The sequence below is a fragment of the Heterodontus francisci genome, chromosome 36 (genome assembly GCF_036365525.1).
Source record: "Heterodontus francisci isolate sHetFra1 chromosome 36, sHetFra1.hap1, whole genome shotgun sequence".
NCBI classification, from domain to species: domain Eukaryota; kingdom Metazoa; phylum Chordata; class Chondrichthyes; order Heterodontiformes; family Heterodontidae; genus Heterodontus; species Heterodontus francisci.
In genome coordinates this window covers 52748390-52776368 of record NC_090406.1, presented here as the reverse complement: position 1 = coordinate 52776368, position 27979 = coordinate 52748390, and the positions used below count along the sequence as shown (strand labels likewise).

General features: G+C 46.4%; 2 protein-coding genes and 1 non-coding gene across 11 annotated transcripts in view; 2 read left to right on the top strand and 1 right to left on the bottom strand.

Moving 5' to 3' along the window:
- LOC137351833 (zinc finger protein 551-like) overlaps positions 1 to 9615 on the bottom strand; it is a 35716-nt gene extending 26101 nt beyond the window's left edge. For 6 of the 7 annotated variants that reach the window (XR_010969578.1, XR_010969579.1, XR_010969580.1 and 3 more), the window contains exon 1: positions 9500 to 9615. The gene's annotated coding sequence lies outside the window, so the exon portion shown is untranslated. Of the gene's footprint in view, positions 1 to 4203; positions 4903 to 9499 lie in introns of those variants that run through there. The other variant, XR_010969582.1, reaches the window with a different exon arrangement.
- Positions 6909 to 7032, top strand: LOC137351849 (U6atac minor spliceosomal RNA). Its single transcript, XR_010969590.1, has one exon. It is a non-coding gene; the product is annotated as a U6atac minor spliceosomal RNA (small nuclear RNA).
- Positions 9616 to 9650: 35 nt separating the features above from the next.
- The window catches only part of ndc80 (NDC80 kinetochore complex component), a 148580-nt gene continuing 130251 nt past the window's right edge, over positions 9651 to 27979 (top strand). Inside the window, exons 1-2 of one of the 3 annotated variants that reach the window (XM_068016703.1) lie at positions 9651 to 9742; positions 13746 to 13845. In XM_068016703.1, the coding sequence (XP_067872804.1) occupies positions 13760 to 13845 (86 nt within the window). In that variant the 5' untranslated portion in view covers positions 9651 to 9742; positions 13746 to 13759. Of the gene's footprint in view, positions 9743 to 9790; positions 9952 to 13745; positions 13846 to 27979 lie in introns of those variants that run through there. The other 2 variants (XM_068016704.1, XM_068016705.1) reach the window with 2 other exon arrangements.

Genomic DNA, 27979 nt, shown 5'->3' with positions numbered 1-27979 from the left:
GGGGACGAGGACGATGCCAGGTAGGTAATTGAGAAGCTCCAGCTGCTGCACTTCCCTATCTGGTACAACAATCCCCTCGCTATCGGAATCGAGATAAACAGAATCCAGATAAGAGGGAATGAATGTAATCTTCATCAGGCTTTGGCCTCAATTACATCAGAGAGGACAGCAGCAGGAATGGGAGCAGAGTGAGACCAGCGGAGGCAGAAAGAGCTCAGTGGGTGGGCAGTGGGAGCGGACTGACTGCCTTCCAGGAAGGAAAAAAAATCAAAGTCTAACACGAAAGCAGGTAAGTGAGTGCTTTATGAGTATTTCTCTTTTTCTCTCTCTAAACTCGGGAACTGGTTTAAACTTGGAGCCGGGAAATTAAAAATTTCAATCAAATTAAGTATGACATTAAGTGAATTAATGATGAGTATTCGAACAGAGCAGGTCTAGAGGCATTAATTAAAATTAATAGTTTAAACAAGATTTAAAAGAGGAATAGAGATTTTTGAAGATTATGGAAGCATAGCTGAGACCTGTTGCTTGTAATTCCTGCACCATGTGGGAACTTCAGGACACTTCATGTGTCTTGGAGGATTACATATGTAGGAAGTGTCTCCAGCTGCTTGAGCTTGAGTTCAAGATTTCTGAGCTTGAGGAGCAGCTGCAGTCACTGCAGAGCATCAGGAGCAAAAGAGTTTCCGAGATTGTCTGTTCCAGGAGGTGGCCACCCAACAGGCAGAGTGTTCAGGAAAGTAGGTGAGTGACCATCCGGAAGAGACAGGAAGTGCAGGAGTGTTCAGGGTGTGTGCCACTCTCAAACCAGTACTCAGCAACGGAGATTGCTGGGAGTAACAACATCTTCCAGACGATGGCTCCGATGGGAAGGGACTGCACGAGGGTGGGGCGTGGGGAACAGCAAAGTGTAGAAATACAGTTATTACAGGTGATTCCATAGTTAGGGGGACAGACAGACATTTCTGTAACCATCATCCTGAGTCCCGCATGGTGTGCTGCCTTCCTGGTGCCAGGGTAAAGGACATCATGGACAGCTTTCAGAATATTCTGCAGGAGAAAGGGAGTGAGCCGCAAGTTGTGGTACATGTCAGCACCAATGACACAGAGAGGACAAATATTGAAGTCCTATAGTCAGACTTTCAGGCACTAGGGAGGAAGTTAAAAAGTAGCACCTCAAAGGTAGTAATCTCTGGATTACTCCCAGTGCCAAGCGCAAGTGAGAGGAGAGATCAACGTGTGGTTTGAGGCATGGTGCAGCAGGATGGGCTGCAGATGCTTGGGACATTGGACCAGTTCTGGTGCAGGATGCACCTATTCAAATGGGGCAGGATGCACCTCGACAGTACTGGGACCAATATGGTTGGGGAGGGTTAAAACTAAATTGGTAGGGGGATAAGCACCAGTATATAGTAGAAAAGAGGGATAAAGTGCATAAAGCAGTGAGAATGTTGGAAGTACTAGAGAAGGGTGTAGTACCATATTAGATCGGAGCAAACTAAGAAGGACTATGAAGAATACAAAGATAGGTTTATAATGCACATATGGAAATGCACAAAGTGTGGTGAATAGTGTTCATGAGCTATAAGCACAAATAGCTGTGTGGGAATATGATGTAGTGGCAATAATGGAAACATGGTTTAAAAATGGTGAGGACTTTGCACTTAATATTCACGGATACAAAGTCTTTAGAAAAGATAGGGAAGGTAAGAATGAAGGTGGGGTGACAGTACTGATTAGGGAAGACATTGTAGTGTTGGAAAGACAGGGATGTGAAGATGTCCTTGAGGTGGCAAAGACAGAATTAATTTGTTTAGAATTGAGAAGCAAGAAAGGTATGATCACGCTACTGGGGGCATTCTATAGATCTCCAGGGAGACACAGAGGAGCAAATCTGTAAGGAAATCATAGAGATGTGCAAAAACCACAGAGCAGTGATACCGGGAGACTTTAAATATCAAATACCAATTGGGGTAATGTTAGTGTATAGGGGAAGGAGGGGGAGAAATTTCTGAAATGTGTTCAGGAGAACTTCCTTGACCAGTATGTTCTCAGTCCAACTAGGAAGGAGGCATTGCTAGATCAGGAATAAAAACAAGAAATGCTGGAAATACTCAGCATCTGTGGAGAGAGAAGCAGAGTTAATGTTTCAGACCCTTCTTCAGAACTGGCGAATATTAGAAATGTAAAAAGTTATAAGCAAGTAAAGTGGGGATGGGGCAAGAGATAACAAAGGAGAAGGTGTAGATCGGACAAGGTCACAGCATAGCTGACCAGAAGGTCGTGGAGCAAAGGCAAACAATATGTTAATGGTGTGTTGAAAGACAAAGCATTAGTGCAGATAGGGTGTTAACGGACTAAAAATTGAACAGCCGCAAGTACAAACATGAAAAAAAAACAGTGGGTAAGCAAACTGAACAAACTAAGATGAAATAAAATAAAATAAACACAAAAAAATCTAAAAAAAAAGGAAAAAGAAAAAAATAACTAAAAATAAAAGTAAAATGGGGGGCCCGTCATGCTCTGAAATAATTGAACTCAATGTTCAGTCCAGCAGGCTGTAGTGTGCCTAATCGGTAAATGAGATGCTGTTCCTCGAGCTTGCGTTGATGTTCACTGGAACACTGCAGCAATCCCAGGACAGAGATGTGAGCATGAGAGCGGGGTGGTGGGGGGGAGTGTTGAAATGGCAAGCAACTGGAAGCTTGGGGTCCTGCTTGCGGACTGAGCGGAGGTGTTCCGCAAAGCGGTCACTCAATCTGCGTTTGGTCTCTCCAGTGTAGTGAATACAGTACACTACATTGAAAGGAGTGTTTGGGGCCTGGGATAGTGAGGAGAGGGGAGGTAAATGGGCAGGTATTACACCTCCTGCCATTGCAGGGGAAGGTGCCATGGGAAGGGGACAAGGTGGTGGAGGTAATGGAGAAGTGGACCAGGGTGTCACGGAGGGAACGATCCCTTCAGAATGCTGACAGGTGAGGGGAGGGGAAGATGCATTGGGTAGTGCCATCACGCTGGAGGTGGCGGAAATGGCGGAGGATGATCCTTTGGATGTGGAGGCTGATGGGGTGGAAAAGTGAGGACAAGGGGAACCCTGTCGCGGTTCTGGGAGGGAGGGGAAGGGCTGAGGGTAGAGGTGTGGGAAATGGGTCGGACACGGTTGAGGGCCCTGTGAACCACAGCTAGGAGGAATCCTCGGTTGAGGAAAAAGGAAGACATATCTGAAGCGCTGTCATGGAAGGTAGCATCATCAGAGCAGATGCGTCGGAGACGGAGAAACTGGGAGAATGGAATGGAGTCCTTACAGGAGGCAGGGTGTGAAGAAGTGTAGTCGAGGTAGCTGTGGGAGTCGGTGGGCTTATAATGGATATTAGTAGACAGCCTATCCCCAGAGATGGAGATAGAGAAGTCGAGGAAGGGAAGGGAAGTATCGGAGATGGACCATGTAAAGGTGAGACAAGGGTGGAAATTAGAAGAAGACCTCTGCTCAGTCTGCAAGCAGGACCCCGAGCTTAAGAATCACATAAACCAAATAAAAGGCACTTGGAGAGGTTTGAGTTAATTAAGGAGATGCAGCATGGATTTGTAAAAGGCAGATTGTGTTTGGCTAATTGATTTTTGATGAAATAACAGAGAAGGTTGATGAGGGGAATGCACTGGATGTAGTCTATATGAATTGTTACGGTCAGGTGAGGAGGTGTCGAAGGGCTTCCCTCTTTTTCCTCTCCTAGTTTGACCACAACAGTGGCGCAGTGGTTAGCACTGCAGCCTCACAGCTTCAGCGACCTGGGTTCAATTCTGGGTTCTGCCTGTGTGGAGTTTGCAAGTTCTCCCTCTGTCTGCGTGGGTTTCCTCCGGGTGCTCCGGTTTCCTCCCACAAGCCAAAAGACTTGCAGGTTGGTAGGTAAATTGGCCATTATAAATTGCCACTAGTATAGGTAGGTGGTAGGGAAATATAGGGACAGGTGGGGATGTGGTAGGAATATGGGATTAGTGTAGGATTAGTATAAATGGGTGGTTGATGGTCGGCACAGACTCGGTGGGCCGAAGGGCCTGTTTCAGTGCTGTATCTCTAAACTCATTTAATTCTGTTTTAAATTGGATGTACTGGCCAATTCAGTAGGTGTTTGATTACTTACCTACTATGTTCATAAAGAAACCAATCGGACAGGTTTTCTTGAGTTAACAAAGGAAGAGGTTAACTTTATTGTAGCTAAGCGAACTAATGAAAATAATAAACTATGCTCCAACCTTCACGTGCATACACACACTGGAGGTTCACATACACAGATATAGGTTACAGGGTGGGGAAAGGTAAATTGGTTGAGTTGGATACCATAAAAAAAGGGGTACACAGTCTGTTGGGTTTTGGTTATTCGGCTGGCTTCTAGCTGAATTCAGCAGTACTGAGGTTTTTAGTTTGAAGAGGTAAAGGACTGGTTCAGTGGGTCTCTTGGAGACAGCGATGTGGATAATTTACTCCAATCGGGTTCTGATTGTAGCCAGAGTATGCAAAGTCAACAGGCAGTGTTCGAAGCTCGCAAGCTGGAATGGAAAGAGACAGAGAGGAAGGACCTGCACTTGGGTCTGCACATGTAAGAGTCCAGATGCTTCTCAACCTGCTGCAGAGAAACAGCAACTTAAAACGACAGATGAGGGGGGGTGGGGGGTGGTCACGTAACAGTTGCCCAGTGATTCAAGCATAGTAGTTAGCAGTGTATTTCTTCTTGCTAAAGAGAACAAGCAGTTCCCTTAAACTTCCTGGGTCTTGGTTCTTGCTGGGTTGAGCAGACATTTTGTCTCCAACTCACATGCCTTGCAATGTAGGATACAGTGTTGCAAATGAGGTGCCCATCGTAAGCTGCTAGCAAAGTCATCTTTTATCTGTTCCTTTTTGAATTTCTTTTAAAAAATATACAGATCTCCAGTCAGTGGATTAAAGAAAATTATCATTCAACAAAACATGTTGGTGTGACACCTCCACACCACGCAAAATGAAATGTGATGACAGGAGCACTTCATTATCAGGTCTCAAATTAAAAAGGAACTGTACACAAACACTCACTTATCGTCTGGGAGCAGGACGGCACCTACCCCTAGGTCAATAGCATCAACTGCCACTTTAAATAGTTTGTTAAAGTTTGGAACTGCCAGCACCAGTTCGTTGGTTAAGATGACTTTCAGCCTCTTGAAAGCAGTTTGGCATCTCTCTGACCACACTACCTTTGCTCTTTTCAGTAATAGGGTCTGTCAGTGGAGCGGCTATAATGCTGAAGTTGTGGTAAAACCCACCTTATCGCATTATTTCCTGTTTGGTTGTGGAGACGGGAAAATCTGTCGGCGCCTGTACCTTTGCTTCTCTAAGCAGCACTCACCCTTGACCCACAATATGCCCTAGGTAGGTTACTTGAGCTTCAACGAACTCGTTCTTTGCAAGATTTACCACAAGGTCAGCTGACTATAATCTTCAGAAGAGGGTTTCTAACTGGTCTAGGTGGTCACCCCACGTGTCACTGTACACTAACAGATCATCCAGGTACACTACACAGTTCGACAGGCCAGCCACGACCTGGTTCATCAGCCTTTGGAATGTGGCTAGGGCACTTCTTAATCCAAAGAACATTACCTGGCACTGGAATAAGTCATCTGGGCTAACAAAAGCTGAGATCTCTAGCTCAGGTGGTTAAGAGAACCTGCAAGTATCTTTTCACAAGTTTATTTTGGTTATGTGGGTGGCGTATCCTACTCCAACTGTACAGTCTTCCAGGCAGGAAATTGGTTAGGAATCGGCTCTGGTCACTGCATTTATCTTTCTGTAATCAATGCAGAGCCTTGTTAAGCCATCGGGTTTGGGCCCAACACAACTGGGAACTTCAACTGCACTGGCTGGGCTCAATCAGCTTGTGCTCCAGCATATACTGAATTGCCTCCCAAACCTGAGTCAGTTTCCTGGGACCTAGATGACAGGATTTTGTTTTATGGGAGGGGTCTCTCCTACATCCACATCATGTAGGGTTAGGGTTGTGCACCCTGGTTTGTCCCTGCAGATCCCTTTAAATGTTGTGAGCAGCCTTGTTAGGTCTTCCCTCTGTTATGCGTTTAAATACGAGGGTACGGTGTCTAATTTCCCTAACATTTCAGTGTTAGCAAACCAGATGGTAGGGGGTTTGATTTTGGAATCCTCCAGGCCTCCCTCTAACTTGTCCTCACTGTCCCTTTCACCCTTCTCTTTCCTGACTGCCTGATAGACCTGTCTACTTGTCTACTTCCCAGCTGTGATACCATTTTAACATATCGATGTGGCACAGCTTTTGCTTTTTCCTTTTCCTGTGATCTGGGGTGTCACTTATATAATTGACCTTGCTAATTTTCTTTACTACTCTGTAAGGGCGACTGAACTCAGCTTTCAATGGTTCACCCTGTATTGGTAGTAGCACTAACACATGGTCTCCAGGCTGAAATATTCTGACCTTGGCATGGTTATCCGCCTGCCTTTTCATAGCTGTCTAGGAGGTTTTTAGGTGCTCTTGAGCCACCACACAAGCTCTCATGAGCCATTCTTGGAACACAGAGATGCAGTCTAACAGGGAAAATTCGTCCTTGTGTCCCAAAAGCCTCTCCTTTATTAGTTTTAGAGGACCTTTCACCTCGTCTCCATAAACTAATTCAAAAGGACTAAAGCCAGTGGACTCAATGGGTGAGTCCCTGGAAGCAAACAGAAGAAAACCCAGCCCTTTGTCCCAGTCAGGGGGTAGGCATAGCAGTATGCCCTGATTATTGTCTTTAGGGACTGGTGGTACCACTCCAAAGCCCCTTGTAACTGTGGGTGGTAGGCTGAAGAGTTTAGCTGGGTTATGCCCAGATTACCCATGACCTTTTGAAAAATACTGGACATGTTGGACATGGACATGTTGTATGAAAGGAGAGCAGGTTAGCACTCCCCTTGATAAGGATGGAAGAGGTCCTAGTGGCCTTACAACACACAAATGGTTAAGGCATTGTCATCTACTTAGTGGCATCTAACCATGTTTTAAGGGCGGCACAGTGGCGCAGTGGTTAGCACCGCAGTCTCACAGCTCCAGGGACCCGGGTTCGATTCTGGGTACTGCCTGTGCGGAGTTTGCAAGTTCTCCCTGTGACCGCGTGGGTTTTCGCCGGGTGCTCTGGTTTCCTCCCACAGCCAAAAGACTTGCAGGTGATAGGTAAATTGGCAGTTGTAAATTGCCCCTAGTGTAGGTAGGTGGCAGGGAATATGGGATTACTGTAGGGTTAGTATAAACGGGTGGTTGTTGGTTGGCACAGACTCGGTGGGCCAAAGGGCCTGTTTCAGTGCTGTATATATAAATAAAGTAAAATTTGTGCCCTGATTCGACTGGTTCTCGGCAGGTAGTCCACATCAGGTCTTCACCTTTTGGATTAGCCCCTCCACCACTACCTTAACAGAGATCGTTCTTCGAGGGATGGCCTCTGGAAATTGAGTAGCCACATCCATAACAGTGAGAAGATACTGGTAGCCCCTTTTGTTTTTGGCAGGAGCCCCACACAATCTACCAGCACTTTGCTGAAAGCTTCCCCAAAAGCCAGTATGTGAATTAGGTGTTTAGGTTTTATTGCAGGTTGAGGTTTCCCCACAACCTGGCATGTGTGGCAAGTCTTACAGAACACCACCACATCCTTGTGGAGTTGTGGCCAGTGAAAATGCTGTCTTAAGCGGGCTTGGGCTTTTCTGATACCGACTTGTCCAGCCATTGGTATCTCGTGGCTATTCTCAATATTTCCCTACGGTACCTCGGCGGCACCACTACCTGGTGAACCACTGCCCACTCTTCATCTGCAGGTCTGTGAGCAGGTCTCCACTTCTGTATCAGCACTTCGTCCTTTAAACAGTTTAATATGGGAAGACCGAAGCCTTCATCTTTAGCACATACCACAAACTCCTTACCCATGCCACCAATTCCATTGCCCTCCCTGGCCACTGTCTCAGGTTGAATCAGTCTGTTTGCATCCTCAGTGTCATATTTGACCCGGAGCTGATCTTCTGATTCCAGATCTTCTCAATCACCAAGATCATCTACTGCCCCTATTGCCCAACTCCACCTTTGACTTAGCTTATCTGCTGCTGTAACCCACATTGATGGATTTGTTACCTCTAGACTCAACTATTCCAACGCACTCCTAGCCAGACTCATTCGCCCCCCCTCCAGAAACTCGACCTTATTCAAAACTCCGCTGCTGTTTCCTATCCCACATCAAGCCACTGTTACCCATCATTTCTGTCCTCGCTGAATATAGGAGGTATTATAAGCAAGTTTGCAAATGTCATGAAAATTGGTGGTGTTGTAAATAGTGAGGAGGAAAGCCTTTGATTACAGGATGATACAGATGGACTGGTAAGATGGGCAGAGCAGTGGCAAATGAAATTTAATCCTGAGAAGTGTGAAGTGATGCATTTTGGGAGGACTAACAAGGCAAGGGAATATACATTGGATGGTAGGACCCTAGGAAGTACAGAAGGATCTTGGTGTACTTCTCCATAGATCACTGAAGGCAGCAGCATGGGTAGATAAGGTGGTTAGGAAGGCATATGCAATACTTGCCTTTATCAGCTAAGGCACAGAATACAAGAGCAGGGAGGTTATGATGGAGCTGTATAAAACACTAGTTCGGCCACAGCTGGAGTACTGCGTACAATTCTGGGCACTGCACTGTAGGATGTGATGGCACTGGAGAGGGTGCAGAGGAGATTCGCCAGGATGTTGCCAAGGCTAGAGCATTTCAGCTATGAGGAGAGACTGAAAAGGCGAGGGTTGTTTTCCGTTGAGCAGAGAAGGCTAAGGGGGGACATGACTGAGGTATACAAAATTATGAGGGGCATTGGTAGGTTAGATAGGAAGAAACTTTTTCCCTTCGCGAAGGGGTCAATAACCAGGGGGCATAGATTTAAGGTAAGGTGCAGGCGGTTTAGAGAAAAATTTTTTCACCCAGAGGGTGGTTGGAATCTGGAATACACTGCGTGAAGAAGTGGTAGAGGCAGAAATCTCACAACATTTAAGAAATATTTAGACGAGCCCTTGAAACACCATAGCATACGAGGCTACGGACCAAGTATTGGAAAATGAGATTAGAATAGTTAGGTGCTTTATGGCCGGCATGGACACGATGGGCCGAACGGCCTGTTTCTGTGCTGTATAACTCTATTACCCATATCAACTCAACTGCCCAACACCACCAATTTAAAATGCGCATCCTCGTGTTTAAATCCCTTCATGGCCACGCTCTTCTCTTTGTTCCTCCGATTCTAGCCTTTTATCCACCCCTAAATCCCTCTCCTCCAAGACCCTCTTGGACCAAGCTGTTGCTCCTCCCCTTCACTATCTCCTGGGCTCTTTGCCCATTAGACGCTCTGTGAATCTGCCCGGGTTTTTTTTTTACATAAAAGGAAACTCTGCGATGTTGTTCAGACGGATTCGGAACTCAAGTGACAGGCAATAACATTTACCGGCTCGATACGGGCCCTGGCCCCCGGGTTCGGCAATGGCCACTCGAAGCATCGCCTCAGCCAATCACAGCCGCCTTCTGCGAGCGGTCTCCCGGCTCGTGATGTCAGAGCACGGCGAACACGTGACCTAGACAGCCGTTGGCCTTGCGCGTGGATGACGTAATTCCGTTTCTGGTTAGCATTATTTTTGACGTTATTTTGGGCGCCAATTACAAACTGAGGGTTGAGACAACGATCTAACTGGTGAGTGCGGGCAGGCGTCGGGTGAAGGACCGAGATACCGAACGCTTAGACCGGTTGGGCTCATTGTTGCCAGGATTCCGCTCTCGGTTCTGTTTGCCCCGCACAGCTTCTTCACCCGTGCGGAATATAGCCGAGGCTTTCCCTGGCCCGGAGAAAGAGACCCGGAGAAAATGGAGACTGGGCGGGCCTCCCTAGTGTATGTAATTAGGGTGGGTGAGGGTGAAGAGGTGTGGGGGGAGTGAGGGGAGGGGTGGTGGTGGTGGTATGGGTGAGGGGAGGGGTGGTGGTATGAGTGAGGGTGTTTGGGAAGATGTGGGTGGGAGTATGAGCGAGGGAGGGTGGGTGTATGAGCGAGAGTGTGGGTGGGTGGGGGTATGGGCGAGCGAGGGTGGGTGGGGATATGAGTGAGCAGCGGTATGGGCGAGCGAGGGTATGGGCGAATGAGGGTGGGTGGGGGTATGAGCGAGCGAGGGTAGGTGGAGTATGAGCGAGTGAGGTTGTGTAGGAGGAGGGTGGGTGGGGGTATGAGTGAGCAGGGGTATGAGCGAGGGTGGGTGTAAGAGCGAAGGAGGGTGGGTGTAAGAGCGAAGGAGGGTGGGTGTAAGAGCGAAGGAGGGTGGGTGTAAGAGCGAAGGAGGGTGGGTGTAAGAGCGAAGGAGGGTGGGTGTAAGAGCGAAGGAGGGTGGGTGTAAGAGCGAGGGTGGGTGTAAGAGCGAGGGTGGGTGGGGGGTGGGGGGGTGTAAGAGCGAGGGTGGGTGTAAGAGCGAGGGTGGGTGGGAGGAGGGTGGGTGTAAGAGCGAAGGAGGGTGGGTGGGAGGAGGGTGGGTGTAAGAGCGAGGGTGGGTGGGTGTAAGAGCGAGGGTGGGTGGGAGGAGGGTGGGTGTAAGAGCGAGGGTGGGTGGGAGGAGGGTGGGTGTAAGAGCGAGGGTGGGTGGGAGGAGGGTGGGTGTAAGAGCGAGGGTGGGTGGGAGGAGGGTGGGTGTAAGAGCGAGGGTGGGTGGGAGGAGGGTGGGTGTAAGAGCGAGGGTGGGTGGGAGGAGGGTGGGTGTAAGAGCGAGGGTGGGTGGGAGGAGGGTGGGTGTAAGAGCGAGGGTGGGTGGGAGGAGGGTGGGTGTAAGAGCGAGGGTGGGTGGGAGGAGGGTGGGTGTAAGAGCGAGGGTGGGTGGGAGGAGGGTGGGTGTAAGAGCGAGGGTGGGTGGGAGGAGGGTGGGTGTAAGAGCGAGGGTGGGTGTAAGAGCGAGGGTGGGTGGGAGGAGGGTGGGTGTAAGAGCGAGGGTGGGTGGGAGGAGGGTGGGTGTAAGAGCGAGGGTGGGTGGGAGGAGGGTGGGTGTAAGAGCGAGGGTGGGTGGGAGGAGGGTGGGTGTAAGAGCGAGGGTGGGTGGGAGGAGGGTGGGTGTAAGAGCGAGGGTGGGTGGGAGGAGGGTGGGTGTAAGAGCGAGGGTGGGTGGGAGGAGGGTGGGTGTAAGAGCGAGGGTGGGTGGGTGGGAGGAGGGTGGGTGTAAGAGCGAGGGTGGGTGGGTGGGAGGAGGGTGGGTGTAAGAGCGAGGGTGGGTGGGTGGGAGGAGGGTGGGTGTAAGAGCGAGGGTGGGTGGGTGGGAGGAGGGTGGGTGTAAGAGCGAGGGTGGGTGGGTGGGAGGAGGGTGGGTGTAAGAGCGAGGAGGGTGGGTGTAAGAGCGAGGGTGGGTGGGTGGGAGGAGGGTGGGTGTAAGAGCGAGGAGGGTGGGTGTAAGAGCGAGGGTGGGTGGGTGGGAGGAGGGTGGGTGTAAGAGCGAGGGTGGGTGGGTGGGAGGAGGGTGGGTGTAAGAGCGAGGGTGGGTGGGAGGAGGGTGGGTGTAAGAGCGAGTGTGGGTGGGTGTAAGAGCGAGGGTGGGTTGGGGGAGGGAGAGTGGTTTAAGGGAGGGTGGGTGGGAATGGTGTGTGGGGGTATGAGGGAGGGGTTATGTGGGTGGGTGGGAGGAGTTATGAGTGGGGGTATGTGAGGGTAGGTGGGAGGGGGTATGAGTGCGAGTGGGTGGGAGGAGGTATGAGTGCGGGTGGGTTCGGGTATAATTGAGTGGGGGTGGGTGGGGATATGAGGGAATGAGGGTGGGTGGAGTTATGAGGGAGGGTGGGGTAATGAGTGAGGGTGGGGGGAGGGCATGGGTGGGAGGGGGGGTGGTATGAGTGAGGAGGATGGTGGTAGGGGTATGAGTGAGGTGGTGGGAAGGTGGGTGATGGTATGAGTGAGTGAGGGTGGGTGGGGGTATGAGTGAGGTTGGGGGAGGGCATGGGTGGGAGGGGTATGTGAGTGAGGTTGGGTGGGGGGTATGAGGGAGGGTGGGTGGGAGAGGCATGCGTGGGGGTATGAGGGTGGGTGGGGGTATAGGGAGGAGGATGGTAGTGGGAGGGGTATGAGTGAGTGAGGGTGGGTGGGAGAGTGGGGGATGGTTGGGTGTAGGTGGGGGAATGGAGGGGAGGGATTGGGTGGGGGTATGAGTGAGGGTGGGGGGGATGGGTGGTGATATGAGTGAGGAGGATGGTGGTGGGAGGGGTGTGAGTGAGGGTAGGTGGGGGTATGATTGAGGGGGGTGGGTGGCGGTATGAGGGTGGGTGGGGGAGGGGGTGTCTGAGGGTGGGTGGGGGAGGGGGTGTCTGAGGGTGGGTATGAGTGAGGGGGAATGGGGGAGGGGGTGGGTGGGGGCTGAATGTGGGACGGGCGAGAGGGGGATTGGGTGAGGGTGGGGAAGGAATTTGGGAGTGGAAAGGGGGGGTGGTGGGTAGGGGGACGGAGGGGGAGGAGAGAGATCTGATACAAAACATTGGTTTACTGAAGTTTCATTGTTGCCAACATTGCTTCTTGGCAGTGGATCATTTTCTTTGAGTTAATAACCATATTATATTCAGGGATAATTGTTTTACTGGGAGCTGAGTTTCAACAGCTCCTACCAGTTCTTTCTAGGGCGACAAAAGGATCTATTATAAGACGTTGTATTAACAAACAATATATGGAGTCAATTGAGGAAATTTTAAGTTGAAGAAAACATGAGTAACCCAACGAAAAAGTGTTTGCAGATTGGTTTCGTAAACTAGGGGTGGGAAAATTGGGGAGGTTCAGTTGAAATATTGGAGATTGTTTTTCCAAGGAGTCAAATTGTGTTGATTTCCTATTTGGTCAAAGCATGATGTGTTCGATACCACTTATTATTCAAAAGGTATTCTTTGCGCTAAGATTCACTAGATTTAAGTGAAAAGATTTCAGCAAAGCTGTTGGGTGAATTAAAACAAAAAGCCAAATACTGCAGATGCTGGAAATGTGAAATAACAACAAAATCGCTGGAAATACTCAGTGGGTCTGGCAGCATCTGTGGAGAGAGAAAGAGTTATAATTTCAGGTCGATGATCTTTGATCAGAATGCCATCGGCGTCATTAGACAAAGCAAATGAGTTTCTACACAGTCTAACTCCAATGGGCATGCCACTGCACAAGCTTAGACTCAAGAAAGGAGCACTTGTAATGTTGCTATGAAACTTGCATCCTGAACAAGAGCTTTATAATGGAACAAGATTAGTAGTTAGGAAGCTGTATTCTTTATTGATGGATGCTGAAATTATAACAAGCAGATTTCAAGGAAATAGTGTTTATTCCCGAATAATATTGAGCCCATCAGATGAACACTCGACTTTTCAACTCTGAAGAAATCTGTTCCTAATTCGACTTTCGTATTCTATGACTATAGACAAGTCACAAGGCAATTTGTATTTATATTCTTAAGCCTGTTTTTACCATGGACAGCTTGATATAGCTTTTTCAGAGTGAGCAGTTTTGATGCTGTTGAAGTATTTGGTAGAATAGCTAGAAACCTGTATTTTAAGTATTACTATTGCAATAGAGGTGCTGATTTGACTGTCTCTGCTAGTACTGGAAGAATCGTTCGGAAGCAGTGATATGGAAGCATATATCTGAAGTGTCTGTCTTGTAACGTTTAACAGTGCAGCAGTTCTATGAAAATCCTTTATTTTTCAGTTCAACGGTGCAAAATGAATCAAAATCCCAACAGCTACAGATCATTGCAGCCTCACAGAGTTAGTGAGACCAACAGATATGGGCTGGTGACACCTCAAAGGTATGTCCAATAACTTGTTTTTCTATAGCAATTCTTCCATGCAGGAAGATGTCTTGGAGCATTTTACAGTTTCACAGATGGAAAACACCAATCTGGGAAGAGAACATAAATAGTAGATCATGCGGCCCGTTGAGCCTGCTCCGCCATTCAATCTGATCATTGCCGATCTTCCTCGTCTCCGCTTTCCTGCCTGCTCCCCATATCTCTTGATTCCCTGAGAGATCAAAAATGTATCTATCCCACCCTTGAATGTACTCAATGATGGAGCATCCACAGCCCTCTGGGGTAGAGAATTCCAAAGATTCGCAAACTTCTGAGTGAAGAAATTTTTCTTCATCTCAGTCCTAAATGATTGACCCTTTATCCTGAGCCTGCCTCATGTTCTGGATTCCCCAGCCAGGGGAATCAACCTCCCAGTATCTACCCTGTCAAGCTGCTTCAGAATCTTGTATGTTTCAATGAGGTCACCTTTAACATATAAGGCTATGGGACCAAGAGCTGGAAAGTGGGATTAGGCTGGATGGCTCCTTGTCGTTTGGCGCTAACACGATGGGCCGAATGGCTTCCTTCCGTGCTGTAAATTTCTGTGATTCATTCGTCTAAATTCAAGGGAATATAGGCCCAATTTACTCAGCCTCTCATCATAGGACAATCCTCTCATCTCAGTGAACCTTCACTGAACCACCTCCAAGGCAAGTAAGTATACCCTTCCTTTGATATGGAGACCAAAAGTATGGTCAGTACTCCAGGTGTGGTCTCACCAAAGCCCTATATGATTGCAGCACGACTTCTTGGGCTCCAATCCCTTTGCAATAAAGGCAACATGTCATTTGCCTTCCTAATTGCTTTCTGTACCTTGCATTTAACTTCCTGTATTCCTTGTATGAATACACCCAAGTCTCTGAACATTAATGTTTAGAAGTTTCTCAAATTTTCAAAAAAAAATTCTGCTTTTAGTTCTTACTACCAAAGTGAGTAACCTCACACTTCTAGAGGGATAGAATTGAAAAGTAGAGAAGTTATGAAAAACTTGTGTTGAACCTTGGTTAGACCATACTTGGAGTACTGTGTACAGATCTGGTCCCCATGTTATGGAAAGGATTATAGAGGCACTGGAGTAGGTGCAACAAAGGTTTAAAAGATATCAAATGCAAGGTTATACCAATCAAGAAAGGATGAATAGGCTGTCTTGAAAAAGAGAAGACTCGGGGGACCTGGCAGAGGCCTTTTAAAATTATGAAAGGTTTTGAGAGAGTAAACACAGTGTTGGGAAGAGCAAAAGTTAGGGGTCATCAATATAAGATAGTTAACAATAAATCAAATGGAGAATTCAGAAGAAACTTCTTTATCCAAAGGGTGGTGCAATGAATAATGTCATAGAAGATCTTATTCTCATCTTAAATTTTAAAGCATTGCTCATTTTGGGAAAAGAAACTAGCACATCTGAAACCTACTTTGATTTCAATGGTGGTCTTCATTGTCCTTCTAAATGAGGGCCATGATGTCCTTCCTGTGACTAGGTGACATTGCAGATGTGCTCTGGCTAATGTTTCATTCAGTGACAATCCAACCTCAACTTGTACTGAATCTCTCCCTGCTAAAACAAACTTGAGGTTTTTATTGCAGCTAAGCACTGTAAAATTTTCCACCATAATTTCTCAAATCTTTCATTTCATAAATGGGAACAGAGCCATTAACAGTACATTAATAGATACTCTGGTTATTTGCACCCTTGCTAATCATTTTACACCTTGCAGTGCAGTAACCTAAAAGTTAAAGATGTAAACCCTCTACCTTCTTGCATTAGAATAATAAAACAGTACAGCACAGGAGGTCATTCGCCCTATTGAGTCTGTACCTGCTCTTTCAAAGAGCAATCTGTTTAGTCCCACTCCTCTGTTCTTTCCTCGTATCCCTGCAATTTTGTTCTCTCAAGTATTTATTCAATTCCCTTTTGAGGGCTATCATTGAATCTGTTTTCACCACGTTATCACACAGTGCATTCCAAATCCTAACTGCTCATTGTGCAAAAGTTTTTTTTCCTCGTGCCTCTGGCTCTTTGGTCAATCACCTTAAATCTGTCCCCTCTGGCTATCGACTGAAGCCACTGGAAACAATTCTTATTGTTGTGGCTTCAAGTCCCACTCCAGAGACTTGAATGCAAAAATCTAGGCTGTCACTGTAGTGCAATACTAAAGGGAGTGCTGCACTGTCAGAGGTGCCATCTTGCGGATGTTAACTGAAGGTGGCAGGACATATTGAGATAGTTAGCAAAGCAAATGGAACCTTGGGCTTCATAAATAGAGGTATTAGGTATGCAAAGTTACACTGAACCTTTAAAAAGCTCTGGTTAGGCCACAATTGGGGTATTACATCCAGTTCTGATCACATTTTAGGAAGGATGAAAGGGTCCAGAGGAGATTTACCAGAATAATTCCAGGCATGAGGGATTTTAGCTACAATGTTAGGTTGAACCTGAAAGAGTAACACTCTCTCCAACGCTGCTGCCAGACCTGCCGAGTATTTTTGGAATTTTCTGTTTTCGTTATGTCCCAAGTCGTAATTTTCTTGCGCCCCCTTTTAAAATTGTATCATTTAGCATGTGTAGCCTGTCCTCATTCTTCCTACTGAAATGTATCACATCACAGTGGCGCAGTGGTTAGCACCGCAGCCTCACCACTCCAGCGACCCGGGTTTGGTTCTGGGTACTGCTTGTGCGGAGTTTGCAAGTTCTCCCTGTGACCGTGTGGGTTTCTGCCGGGTGCTCCGGTTTCCTCCCACAGCCAAAGACTTGCAGGTTGATAGGTAAATTGGACATTGTAAATTGCCCCTAGTGTAGTGTAGGTAGGTGGTAGGAGAATTGAGGGAAGGTGGGGATGTGGTAGGGAATGTGGGATTAATGTAGGATTAGCATAAATGGGTGGTTGTTGGTTGGCACAGACTCGGTGGGCCAAAGGGCCTGTTTCAGTGCTGTATCTCTAAATAAAAAAAAATCACACTTTTCTGCATTTAATTTTATATGCCATGTGTTCGCCCATTCCACCAGCCTGTTTGTTCTCTTGAAGTCTATGATTATCTTTCTCGCAGTTTACATTTCTGAGTTTCATATCTGAGAATTTCAGAATTGTACCTTGTACCTCCAAAACAAAGTCATTGATGGATATCAAAACAGTCCTCTTACAGAACCCTGGGGAACCCAACTGGATACCTCCCTCCAGCCCAGAAATCAGCCATTTACCACAACTGTGTTCTGTCACTTTGCCAATTTTGTATCCATGTTGCTGCTGCTCATTGTTTGACTTGCGATACCTATTTTTCTATCTGCAAACTTTGATTTTATATTGAATGTCCTTATCCAGATTTATCTAAATTTAGAAATCCCACAATGATAAACTGGAACATCTGCTTGGTTGGGAATCACAGTGGGTGGGGGGGGGGGGGTAAACATAGAAAATAGGAGCAGGAGTAGGCCATTTGGCTCTTCGAGCCTGCTCCGCCATTCATTATGATCATTGCTGATCATCCAACTCAGTAGCCTGTTCCCGCTTTCGCCCCATACCCTTTGATCCCTTTAGACCCAAGAGCTAGATCTAACTCCTTGAAAACGTACAATGTTTTGGCCTCAACTGCTTTCTGTGGTAGCGAATTCCACAGGCTCACCACTCTCTGGGTGAAGAAATTTCTCCTCATCTCAGTCCTGAAAGGTTTACCCTGTATCCTCAGATTATGACCCCTGGTTCTGGACTCCCCACTGTCGGGAACATCCTTCCTGCATCTACTCTGTCAAGTCCTGTTCAAATTTTATAGGTTTCTATGAGATCCCCTCTCACTCTTCTGAACTCCAGCGAATATAATCCTAACCGACTCAATCTCTCCTCATACACCAGTCCTGCCATCCCAGGAATCAGTCTGGTAAACCTTCGCTGTACTCCCTCTATAGCAAGGACATCCTTCCTCAGATAAGGAGATCAAAACTACACACAATATTCCAGGTGTGGCCTCACCATGGCCCTGTATAATTGCAGCAAGACATCCCTGCTCTTGTACTCGATTCCTCTCGCTATGAAGGCCAACATACCATTTGCCTTTTTTACTGCCTGTTGGACCTGCATGCTTGCCTTCAGTCACTGGTGTACGAGAACACCCAGGTCTCACTGCATATTCCCCTCTCTCAGTTTATAGCTGTTCAGATAATAATTTGCCTTCCTGTTTTTGCTACCAAAGCAGATAACCTCACATTTATCCACATTATACTGCATCTGCCATGCATTAGCCCACTCACTCAACTTGTCCAAATCACCCTGAAGCCTCACTGCATCCTCGTCACAACTCAGCCTCCCACCCAGTTTTGTGTCATCTGCAAATTTGGAGATATTACATTTAGTTCCCTCATCTAAATCATTAATGTATATTGTGAATAGTTGGGGTCCAAGCACCGATCCTTGCGGTACCCCACTAGTCACTGCCTGCCATTCGGAAAAAGACCCATTTATCCCTACTCTTTGTTTCCTGTCCGCCAACCAATTTTCTATCCATTGCAATACACTACCCCCAATCCCATGCGCTTTAATTTTACATGCTAATTTCTTATGTGGGACTTTGTTGAAAGCCTTCTCAAAGTCCAAATAAACCACATCCACTGGCTCCCCCTCATCAACTCTACTATTTACATCCTCAAAGAATTCTAGTAGATTTGTCAAGCATGATTTCCCTTTCGTAAATCCATACTGACTCTGCCCGATTCTGCCACTGTTCTCCAAGTGCTCTGCTATAAAATCTTTGATAATGGACTCTAGAATTTTCCCCACTACCGACATCAGGCTGACTGGTCTGTAATCCCCTACTTTCTCTCTACCTCCCTTTTTAAATGGTGGGGTTACATTAGCTACCCTCCAATCTGTAGGAACTGTTCCCGAGTCTATCGAATCTTGGAAGATGACCACCAATGCATCCACTATTTCTAGGACCCTTCCTTAAGTACTCTGGGATGCATACCATCAGGTCCTGGGGATTTATCAGCCTTCAATCCCATCAGTTTCCCCAACACCATTTCTCTACTAATACTGACTTCTTTCAGTTCCTCTCTCTCACTAAGCCCTGTGTTTCCCAACATTTCTGGTATGATATTTGTGTCCTCCTTTGTGAAGACAGAGCCAAAGTATGCATTTAGTTGGTCAGCCATTTCTTTATTTCCCATAATAAATTCTCCTGTTTCTGACTGTAAGGGACCTACATTTGTCTTCTCCAATCTTTTTCTCTTCACATACCTATAGAAACTTTTACAGTCAGTTTTTATGTTCCCCGCAAGCTTGCTCTCGTACTCTATTTTTCCCTTCTTAATCAATCCCTTGGTCCTCCTTTGCTGAATTCTAAACGGCTCCCAATCCTCAGGTGTGTTGTTTTTCCTGGAAAATTTGTATGCCTCTTCCTTGGATCTAATGCTATCTCTAATTTCCTTTGTAAGCCATGGTTTGGCTACCTTTCCCGTTTTACTTTTGTGCCAGACAGGGATAAACAATTGTTGCAGATCATCCATGCGCTCTTTAAATGTTTGCTATTGCCTATCCACCGTCATCTCTTCAAGTAACGTTTCCCAATCCGTCATGGCCAATTCGTGCCTCATACCTTCGTAGTTTTCTTTACAAAGATTCAGGACCCTTGTCTCAGAATCAACTACGTCACTCTCCAATGATGAAGAATTCTATCATATTATGGTCGCTTGTCCCCAAGGGGTCTTGCGCCACTAGATTGTCAATTATTCCTTTCTCATTACACAATACCCAGTCTAGGATGGCCTGTTCTCTCGTTGGTTCCTCAATGTATTGGTCCAGAAAACCATCCCGTTTCCACTCCAAGAATTCCTCCTCTATGGTATTGTGACTAATTTGATTTGCCCAATCTATATGCAGATTAAGTCACCCATAATTACAGATGTTCCTTTATCGTATGCGTCTCTAATTTTCTGTTTATTGCCATTCCCAACATCACCACTACAGTTTGGGGGTCTATATACAACCCCCACTAATGTTTTTTGCCCCTTAGTGTTTCTCAGCTCTACCCATACAGATTCCACATCGTCAGAGCTAATATCTTTCCTCACTATTGCGTTAATTTCCTCTTTAACCAGCAATGCAACTCCACCGCCTTTTGCTTTTTGTCTGCCCTTCCTAAATACTGAATATCCCTGGATGTTCATTTCCCAACCCTGGTCACCTTGCAGCCATGTCTCTGTAATCCCGACTATATCATACCCGTTTACATCTATTTGCGCGATTAATTCATCCACTTTATTGCGAATGCTCTGCACGTTAAGGCACAAAGCCTTAAGGCTTGTCTTTTTAACATTATTTGGCCCCTTCCCAATATTTTTCACTGTGGCCCTGTTTGATTCTGGCCCTTGATTTCTCTGCCTATCACTTTTCTTATTCCCTTACTGTCTTTTGTTTTTGTCTTTGATTTCCCCCCCCCCCCCCCCACCCTCCTCTGACTCCTTGCAAAGGTTACCATCCCCCTGCCATTTTAGTTTAAACCCTCCCCAACCACTCTAGCAAATACTCCCCCTAGAACATCAGTCCCGGTCCTGCCCAGGTGTAACCCGTGCAGTTTGTACTGATCCCACCTCCCCCAGAACCGGTCCCAATGCCCCAGGAATCTAAAACCCTCCCCCTCACACCATCTCTTCAGCCATGTATTCATCCGATATATCCTGCTATTTCTGCTCTGACTAGCGCATGGCACTGGTAGTACTCCTGAGATCACTACCTTTGAGGTCCTACTTTTCAACTTACTTCCTAGCTCCCTATATTCTGCTTTTAGGACCTCATCCTTTTTTTTTTACCTATGTCGTTTGTACCAATATGTACCACGACCACTGGCTGTTCACCCTCCCCCTTCAGAATGTCCTGTAACTGCTCTGAGACATCCTTGACCCTAACACCAGGGAGGCAACATACCATCCTGGAGTCTCTTTTGTGGCCACAGAAACGCCTATCTATTCCCCTTATAATTGAATCCCCTATAACTATTGGATTCCCACACTTTTTACTCTTCCTCTGAGCCAACCGTGGTACAACGAATTGGGCTGTTGCTGCTTTTTCCTGAGAGGCCATTTCCAACCGCCCCCCCCCCCCACCAGTATCCAAAGTAGTATACCTGTTTTGCAGGGGAATAGCCACAGGAGATTCCTGCACTGTCTGCCTAGTCCTCTTGCTCTGCTTGGTGGTCACTCATTCCCCTCCTGCCTGTGGGGTCTGAGCCTGCGGTGTGAGCACCTCACTATATGCGCTATCCATGATACTCTCCGCCTCGTGGATGCTCCACAGTGTCCCCAGCTGCCGCTCCAGCTCCGAAACCCGGGCTTCCAGGAGCTGCAGCTGGAGACGCTTCCTGCACACATGCTGGTCCCGGGCACTGGAAATGTTCTTGGCTTCCGACATGGAGCACGAGGAGCACATCACGGCTTTGAGCTCTCCTGCCATGACTTAACCCTTTAAATTAAATTAAACCTTCTGGAAGATCTTAATGTCCAATAATATCACTTACTCTAGGGCCCTTCTTCCCTGGTCCTCGTTACCACAGAACTCCCTTTAAAAATAAACACTACTTACTATATTTGAAATAAACTTTAAACTTTTAACCTTACCTGAGATACTTAGTTTGGCTCAAAGGCAGTTTCTTGTCTATTGCTGTATGCAAATTTTCCATCAAGCTTCATAGTTTACATTGTGTGATTCCTTACCATAGCTGTTACTCACCTGTGTGGAACCTGTCAAGTGGTTTTAAAAGTGTCCCTCTGGACTGTGCAAAATCATTTCAAACTGAGTGATGTGTATGTATAAGTAGACCAGGTTATTGAAGTCATCAAACTGATCTATGTGATTTATCATCTTACAATTAGTGTTCAACTAATTAATCAGATCTAGGCGATAAAGTTAAAATTAAACATAGTAACATTAAAGTGTTCCAATTTTTTTCAGTAAATTAAAATCTCTTATCTATATGAGTTACTTAAAAACATTTGCAAACCTCCCTATAAAATAAAGTGAAGTCAGCACAAGGGAAGCAGCTGATTGTTGAGTAGCTGGTGAGTCCTTATTTAAGTTTATTTCTGTTAAGTCAGTTGATGGTCAACTAAATAGAGGCATGGCAGGGCATCTCAGTCCTGTGCCATGTGGGAACTCCAGGACACTTCTAGCGTCCTGGACAGCATGTCAGCTGGAGGTGCTTGAGCTCCAGCTTGAGTTTGGGCAGCAGCTGTTCCTCACTGCAACAGAGAGTTTTGTGGATAGTACATTTCTAGAGGTGGTCACCCAGCAGCTTATTGACTGCCATACAGTGAAGGAGGATCAGGCAGGTAGTGCAGGAGTCCCTGGAGTGCATCGCACTCTCCAACCATTATTCAGTTCTGAATAGTGGTGAGAGATGGCTCTGGATGCATTCCCTAGATGAGCCGAGGCTATGGCACCACGGCTGGCTCAGCTGTACAGGGAGGTAGGAAGAAGGTGGGGCAAGTGATAGTGATGGGAGAATTCTATAGCTAGGGGAACAGGCAGGCATTTCTGTGTCCGCAATGTGAATCAAGGATGGTATGTTAGCTGCCAGGGGCAAGGATATCACTGAGCAGCTGCAGAGCACTTGGAAGTGGAGGGTGAAGAGCCAGTTGTCGTGGTCTGTATAGGTACCAACAACATCGGTAGAAAGAGGGATGAGGTCCTGCAGGCAGATTTTAGAAGGCTAGGAAGGAGACAGCAAGCAGGACCTCATCCCTCTTTCTACTGATGTTGTTGGTAGTAGTTTTTAGTAATTTCCGGACTACTCCTGGTGCCATAGGCTACTGAATACCGGAAAGGAGGATAGAGCAGATAAATGCAAAGCTGGAAGGATGATGCAGGAGGGAGGGCTTCAGATTCCTGGGTCATTGGGACTAATTCTGGAGCGATGGGACCTAACAGCCAGGCACGTTGCACCTGAACAGAACTGGGACCAATGTCCTTGTGGGATGGTTTGCCAGTACTACTGGGGAGGGTTTAAACTAAGATGGCAGGAGGATGGGAGGCAGGATGTAACATTAGAAAGGAAAATGAATTATGCAAGGGATTGGGAAAGACAGATAGCACTAGAGTATGCATTAGATGCAGTCAGACTAAGGCGATTCAATAAGGTCGAAATTTCACTGGTTGGAGTTGTACCTAGCGCAAAGGAAGATGGTTATGGTTGTTGGAGGTCGATCATCTCGGTCCCAGGACGACATTGCAGGAGTTCCTCAGGGTAGTGTCCTTGGCCCAACCATCTTCAGCTGCTTCATCAATGACCTTCCTTCAATCATAAGGTCAGAAGTGTGATGTTTGCTGATTGGTGCTGAACATTGCACATTCACAATGACTCAGATACTGAAGCAGTCAGTGTTCATATGCAGCAAGACCTGGACAACATTCAGGCTTGGGCTGATAAGTGGGAAAGTTACATTCACGCCACACAAGTGCCAGGCAATGACCATCTCCAACAAGAGAGAATCCAACCATCTCCCCATGACATTAAATGGCATTACCATTGCTAAATTCCCCACTATCAACATCCTGGGAGGGTTACCATTGACCAGAAAGTGAACTGGACCAGCCATATAAGTACGGTGGCTACAAGAGCAGGTCAGAGACTGGGAATTCTGTGGCAAGTAGCTCACCTCCTGACTCCCAAAAGCCTGTCCACCATCTATAAGGCACAAATCAAGAGTGTGATGGAATACTCTCCACTTGCCTGCATGGGTGCAGCTCCAACAGCACTCTAACCTCGACGCTATCCAGGACAAAGCAGCTGCTTGAAAGGTACCCCATCCACCACCTTAAACATTCACTCCCTCCACTACCACTGCACAGTGGCAGAAGTGTGTACCATCTACAAGATGCACTGCAGCAACTTACCAAGGTTCCTTTGACAGCACCTTCCAAATCTGCAACCTCTACCACCTAGAAGGACAAGGGCAGCAGATGCATGGGAACACCACCACCTGCAAGTTCCCCTCCAAGCCACACATCATCCTGACTTGGACCTATGTTGCTGTTCCTTCACTGTCAGTGGGCCAAAATCCTGGAACTCCCTTCCTAACAGTTGGTGTACCTACACCACATGGATTGCAGTGTTTCAAAAAGGCGGCTCACCATCACCTTCGAGGGCATTTAGATATGGGCAAAAAATGCTGGTCTGCCAGCGACGTCTACATCCCGTAAAAGAATTTTAAAAATTAGGTTTAAATGCAGGTACATAAGGTAAATAAGGTTTGTGAGCTGCAGTTGCAGGGGGCCACATGGAAATATAATGTGGCAGTAACAGAGACTTGGCTGAAAAAAGAGTAGGACTGGTAACTAAATATTCCTGTATGCAAGGTGTTCAGGAAAGATAGGGAAGGAAAAAAGGAGGAGGGGTGACAGTATTGATTAAGGAGAAGGCAGCATTAATTGTGGAGAAAATTACACTGTGGAGAGGATGTCTGATGGGTCACGGAGAGAACTGATTTGGTTAGAGCTAAAAACAATAGAGGTGCCATTACGCTACTGGCTGTTCAATTGGCCCCCAATTAATGGGAAATACAGGAACAAATTTGCAAGGAAATTAGCAGTGCAAAAAAACTACCGAATATTTATAATGGGAGACTGATAGCAACAATGTAAAAAGCAGAGAGGGAGAAGAGTTTATGAAGTGTGTTTTATTTATTTTTATTTAGAGATACAGCACTGAAACAGGCCCTTCGGCCCACCGAGTCTGTGCCGACCATCAACCACCCATTTATACTAATCCTATATCCCTACCACATCTCCACCTGTCCCTATATTCCCCTACCACCTACCTATACTAAGGGCAATTTATAATGGCCAATTTACCTATCAACCTGCAAGTCTTTTGGCTGTGGGAGGAAACTGGAGCACCCGGCAAAAACCCACGCAGACATAGGGAGAACTTGCAAACTCCACACAGGCAGTACCCAGAATTGAACCCGGGTCGCTGGAGCTGTGAGGCTGCGGTGCTAACCACTGCGCCACTGTGTTGAGAAGAAATTTCTAGATTGGTATGTTTCTAGCCCAACAAAGAAAGGAGGCATTGCTATATTTGTTTCTGAGGAATGAAGTTGGTCAAGTGTCAGTAGGGAAACACTTGGGGGACAGTGATCATAGTATTGTAAGGTTTAAGTTAGTTTTGGAAAAGGACATGTAGAAATTTACAGTAAACATAATTAATTGGGGGAAGGGCCAATTACAGTGAGGTGAGACAAATCTGGCCCAATAAATTGGAATCAGATTAGCAAGCAAAACTGTAATGGAACAATATCCTGCCTTGCAAGAGGAGATGGTTTGGGTGTGGTCATAGTCGTTATGGCGCAGGAGGAGGCCATTCAGCCCATCAAGTCCATGCTAGCTCTCTGTAGCGTAATGCAGTCAGTCCCATTCCCCCACACAATCCCCGCAGCCCTGCGTTTATTTCCCTCGAGTGCCTCTCCAACTAGCTTTTGAAATCAATGATCATCTCTGCTTCTAACCACCCTTGTTGCCAGTGAGTTCCAGGTCATTATGACTTGCTGTTTTTTTTTCCCAAACCTTTATATTTGCCTCATAGTCCCCGTAAGCTCAGCCAATGGGAACAACTTTTCTTTGTCTACCTACCTAAACCTGTCATAATCTTGTACAGCTCACTCAAATCTCTCTCAATGTCTTTTGCTTCAAGGATAATAACCCAGCTTCTCCGATCTAAACTATAGCTAAAATCCCTAATCCCTTAAACTATTCTGGTATAGCTCCTCTGCACCCTCTCAAGGACGCTCACACTCTTCCTGAAGTAGGTTACCAGAACTGAAGGCAATATTCTAATTGTGGCTTAACCAGAGCATATAACGGTTCAGTGTAACATCCCTGCTTTTGTACTCAGTGCCTCTATTTGTGAAACCCAAGATACCATCTGCTTGGAAATTACTATTCGATGTGTCCTACCACCTTCAAAGATCTATGCACGTGAACCCCTTCCTCTCACCCCCACCCCCCCAGTCCCTTCGCATTCTTTAGATCTGTCCCACTAAGCCTATCTTTTTTGCCAAAATGCATCAGCTTTCACTTCTCTGTATTAAGCTCCACCTGACACTTGTCTGGCCATTCTGCTGGCCTATCTATGTTCTGTGGCAGTCAATTTGTATTATTCTCATTGTTTGCCACATCTCCAGGTTTGGCATCATTGGCAAATTTTATGTACATCTGCCAGTTTGAAAAACAACCATTTACCACTCGCTGTTTTCTGTCCTTAAGCCAATTTTTTATCCAAGGTGACACTGACCCTCCTAATTCCATGAGTCCTAATTTTGTTAACCAGCCTTTTATGTGGTACTTATTCAAATACTTTCTTAAAATTCATAGAGACAACATCCACTGCATTCCCTTCATCAACCTTCTCTGTTACTTTATCAAAAAATTCAATGAGATGAATCAAGCACAATCTGCCATTCAAATCCGGGCTGGCTCTCCTTAATTGACTCCAACTTCTCCCAGTGCCTATTTTTTTTTTGTGTGTGGTAATTTGTTTCTGAAATCTTCACCACCATTGTTAAACTGATAGGCCTGCAGTTACTAGGAATGCCCTTAACCTTTTCTTGATTATGGGTGTGTCACATTTGCCACTCTCCAATTCTCTGGCACCTCCCCATATGTAGAGAAGATTGGATAATTATGGCAAGCCCTTCCGCAATCTGCACCTCCACTTCCTTCAATCTGGAACACAAGCCATGCAGACCAGGTGACTTATCCACTCTAAGCATAGCCAGCCTTTCCAGTAGATCCTGCCTATCTGTTTTGTTCCCATCAATTCCCTCTACCTTCTCCACTTCTACTGATATTAATGAATACTCTATCAGTGCTTATTAAGTATTCTAGCCTTGCCTTATGCCTCGAAGCATATATCACCCCTTTGTCCCTTATAGGACCCACCCTGACTCTTACTACCTGCTTACTATTTACAAACCAGTAGAAGATTTTTGGGTTCCCTTTTATGTTAACTGCCGTTCTTTTCTCAATCTTTGACAGTCGTCTTTTCCTCTTGACTCCCCCTTTCAACTTATTGTATTTGGCCTAGTTCTCAATTGAAGAATTCACTTGACATATGTTACAACCAGATGAGGAAGGGGTCTCAGGCTCCCCTTTCGCCCCTTCTCTGGTTTGACCACAACAGGGTTTATCTTTTTAACAGTGATTTAACTTGCCACCTTTGTGCGCAGTTCTTCCTGTTCCTCTAATATAATTGCGAATGAATCAATCAGACGTGTTTTCTTGAGGTTAAACAAGAAAGATGTAAGTTTATTAGCCTTATCACTCTAAACTGGTTAAAAATTACTGAAATATGTGATGCATCCAAGCTCACATTCCCATGAAAGAGACCACACCACACTGTTGGGAGGTTGGAGCAGAGTCCGTAATAAATGGAATATAAATAATGAATCTCAGTTCCAGAGTTCTTAGTTGAAATTGGAGTTCTGAACTCCTTGCTGGGCCACATGCACAGGACGGGCTTACTTCTCAGGTTCCAGAAGGCGGAAGAGTGGCTTTATCCATATCTCTTAGTTGCTAGCTGGGCTGGAGGTTTGAGGCTTAGTAGTTGCAGCCGAGGCTTCTCTGGGACTTTACTGGAGAGAGGGAGACAGATGTTCCCTTGCTGGATCTCAGTTAGAGTCTGTCTTCTGAGTCAAATCTTAAATCTCCAGAGTGGCCCAAGTCACATGATATAACCACCTCTTTGTGTTTGAATGAGCATCTTCTGAAATAGGCTCTGAAATTCAAGGCTCTTCACCCCCCCCCCCCCCCCCCCCCCCACCACCTCCTGCCGCCCCTCATGCTGCACAGGTATCCTTGGCAGGGGTGGGGGGTGGCTCTTTCAAAGTTAATGGGCGTCGATGTCTTTCAGACAACCAACATTGATGAGGCTATCTCAGATAATTGAAATCAGAGAGCACCCCAATGTTCTGGCTAAGCCAAGTCAAATGCGTCTATCTCCAGCCTAGTTCTTTGTTTTTTTTAATATGCAAATTGTGCGTGGCCATCTTGGCTGCTATCTATTCAGTTTTAAAAGTTATTTGTAACAATTTCAAGTAAAAGTCCTAGGCAAAGTT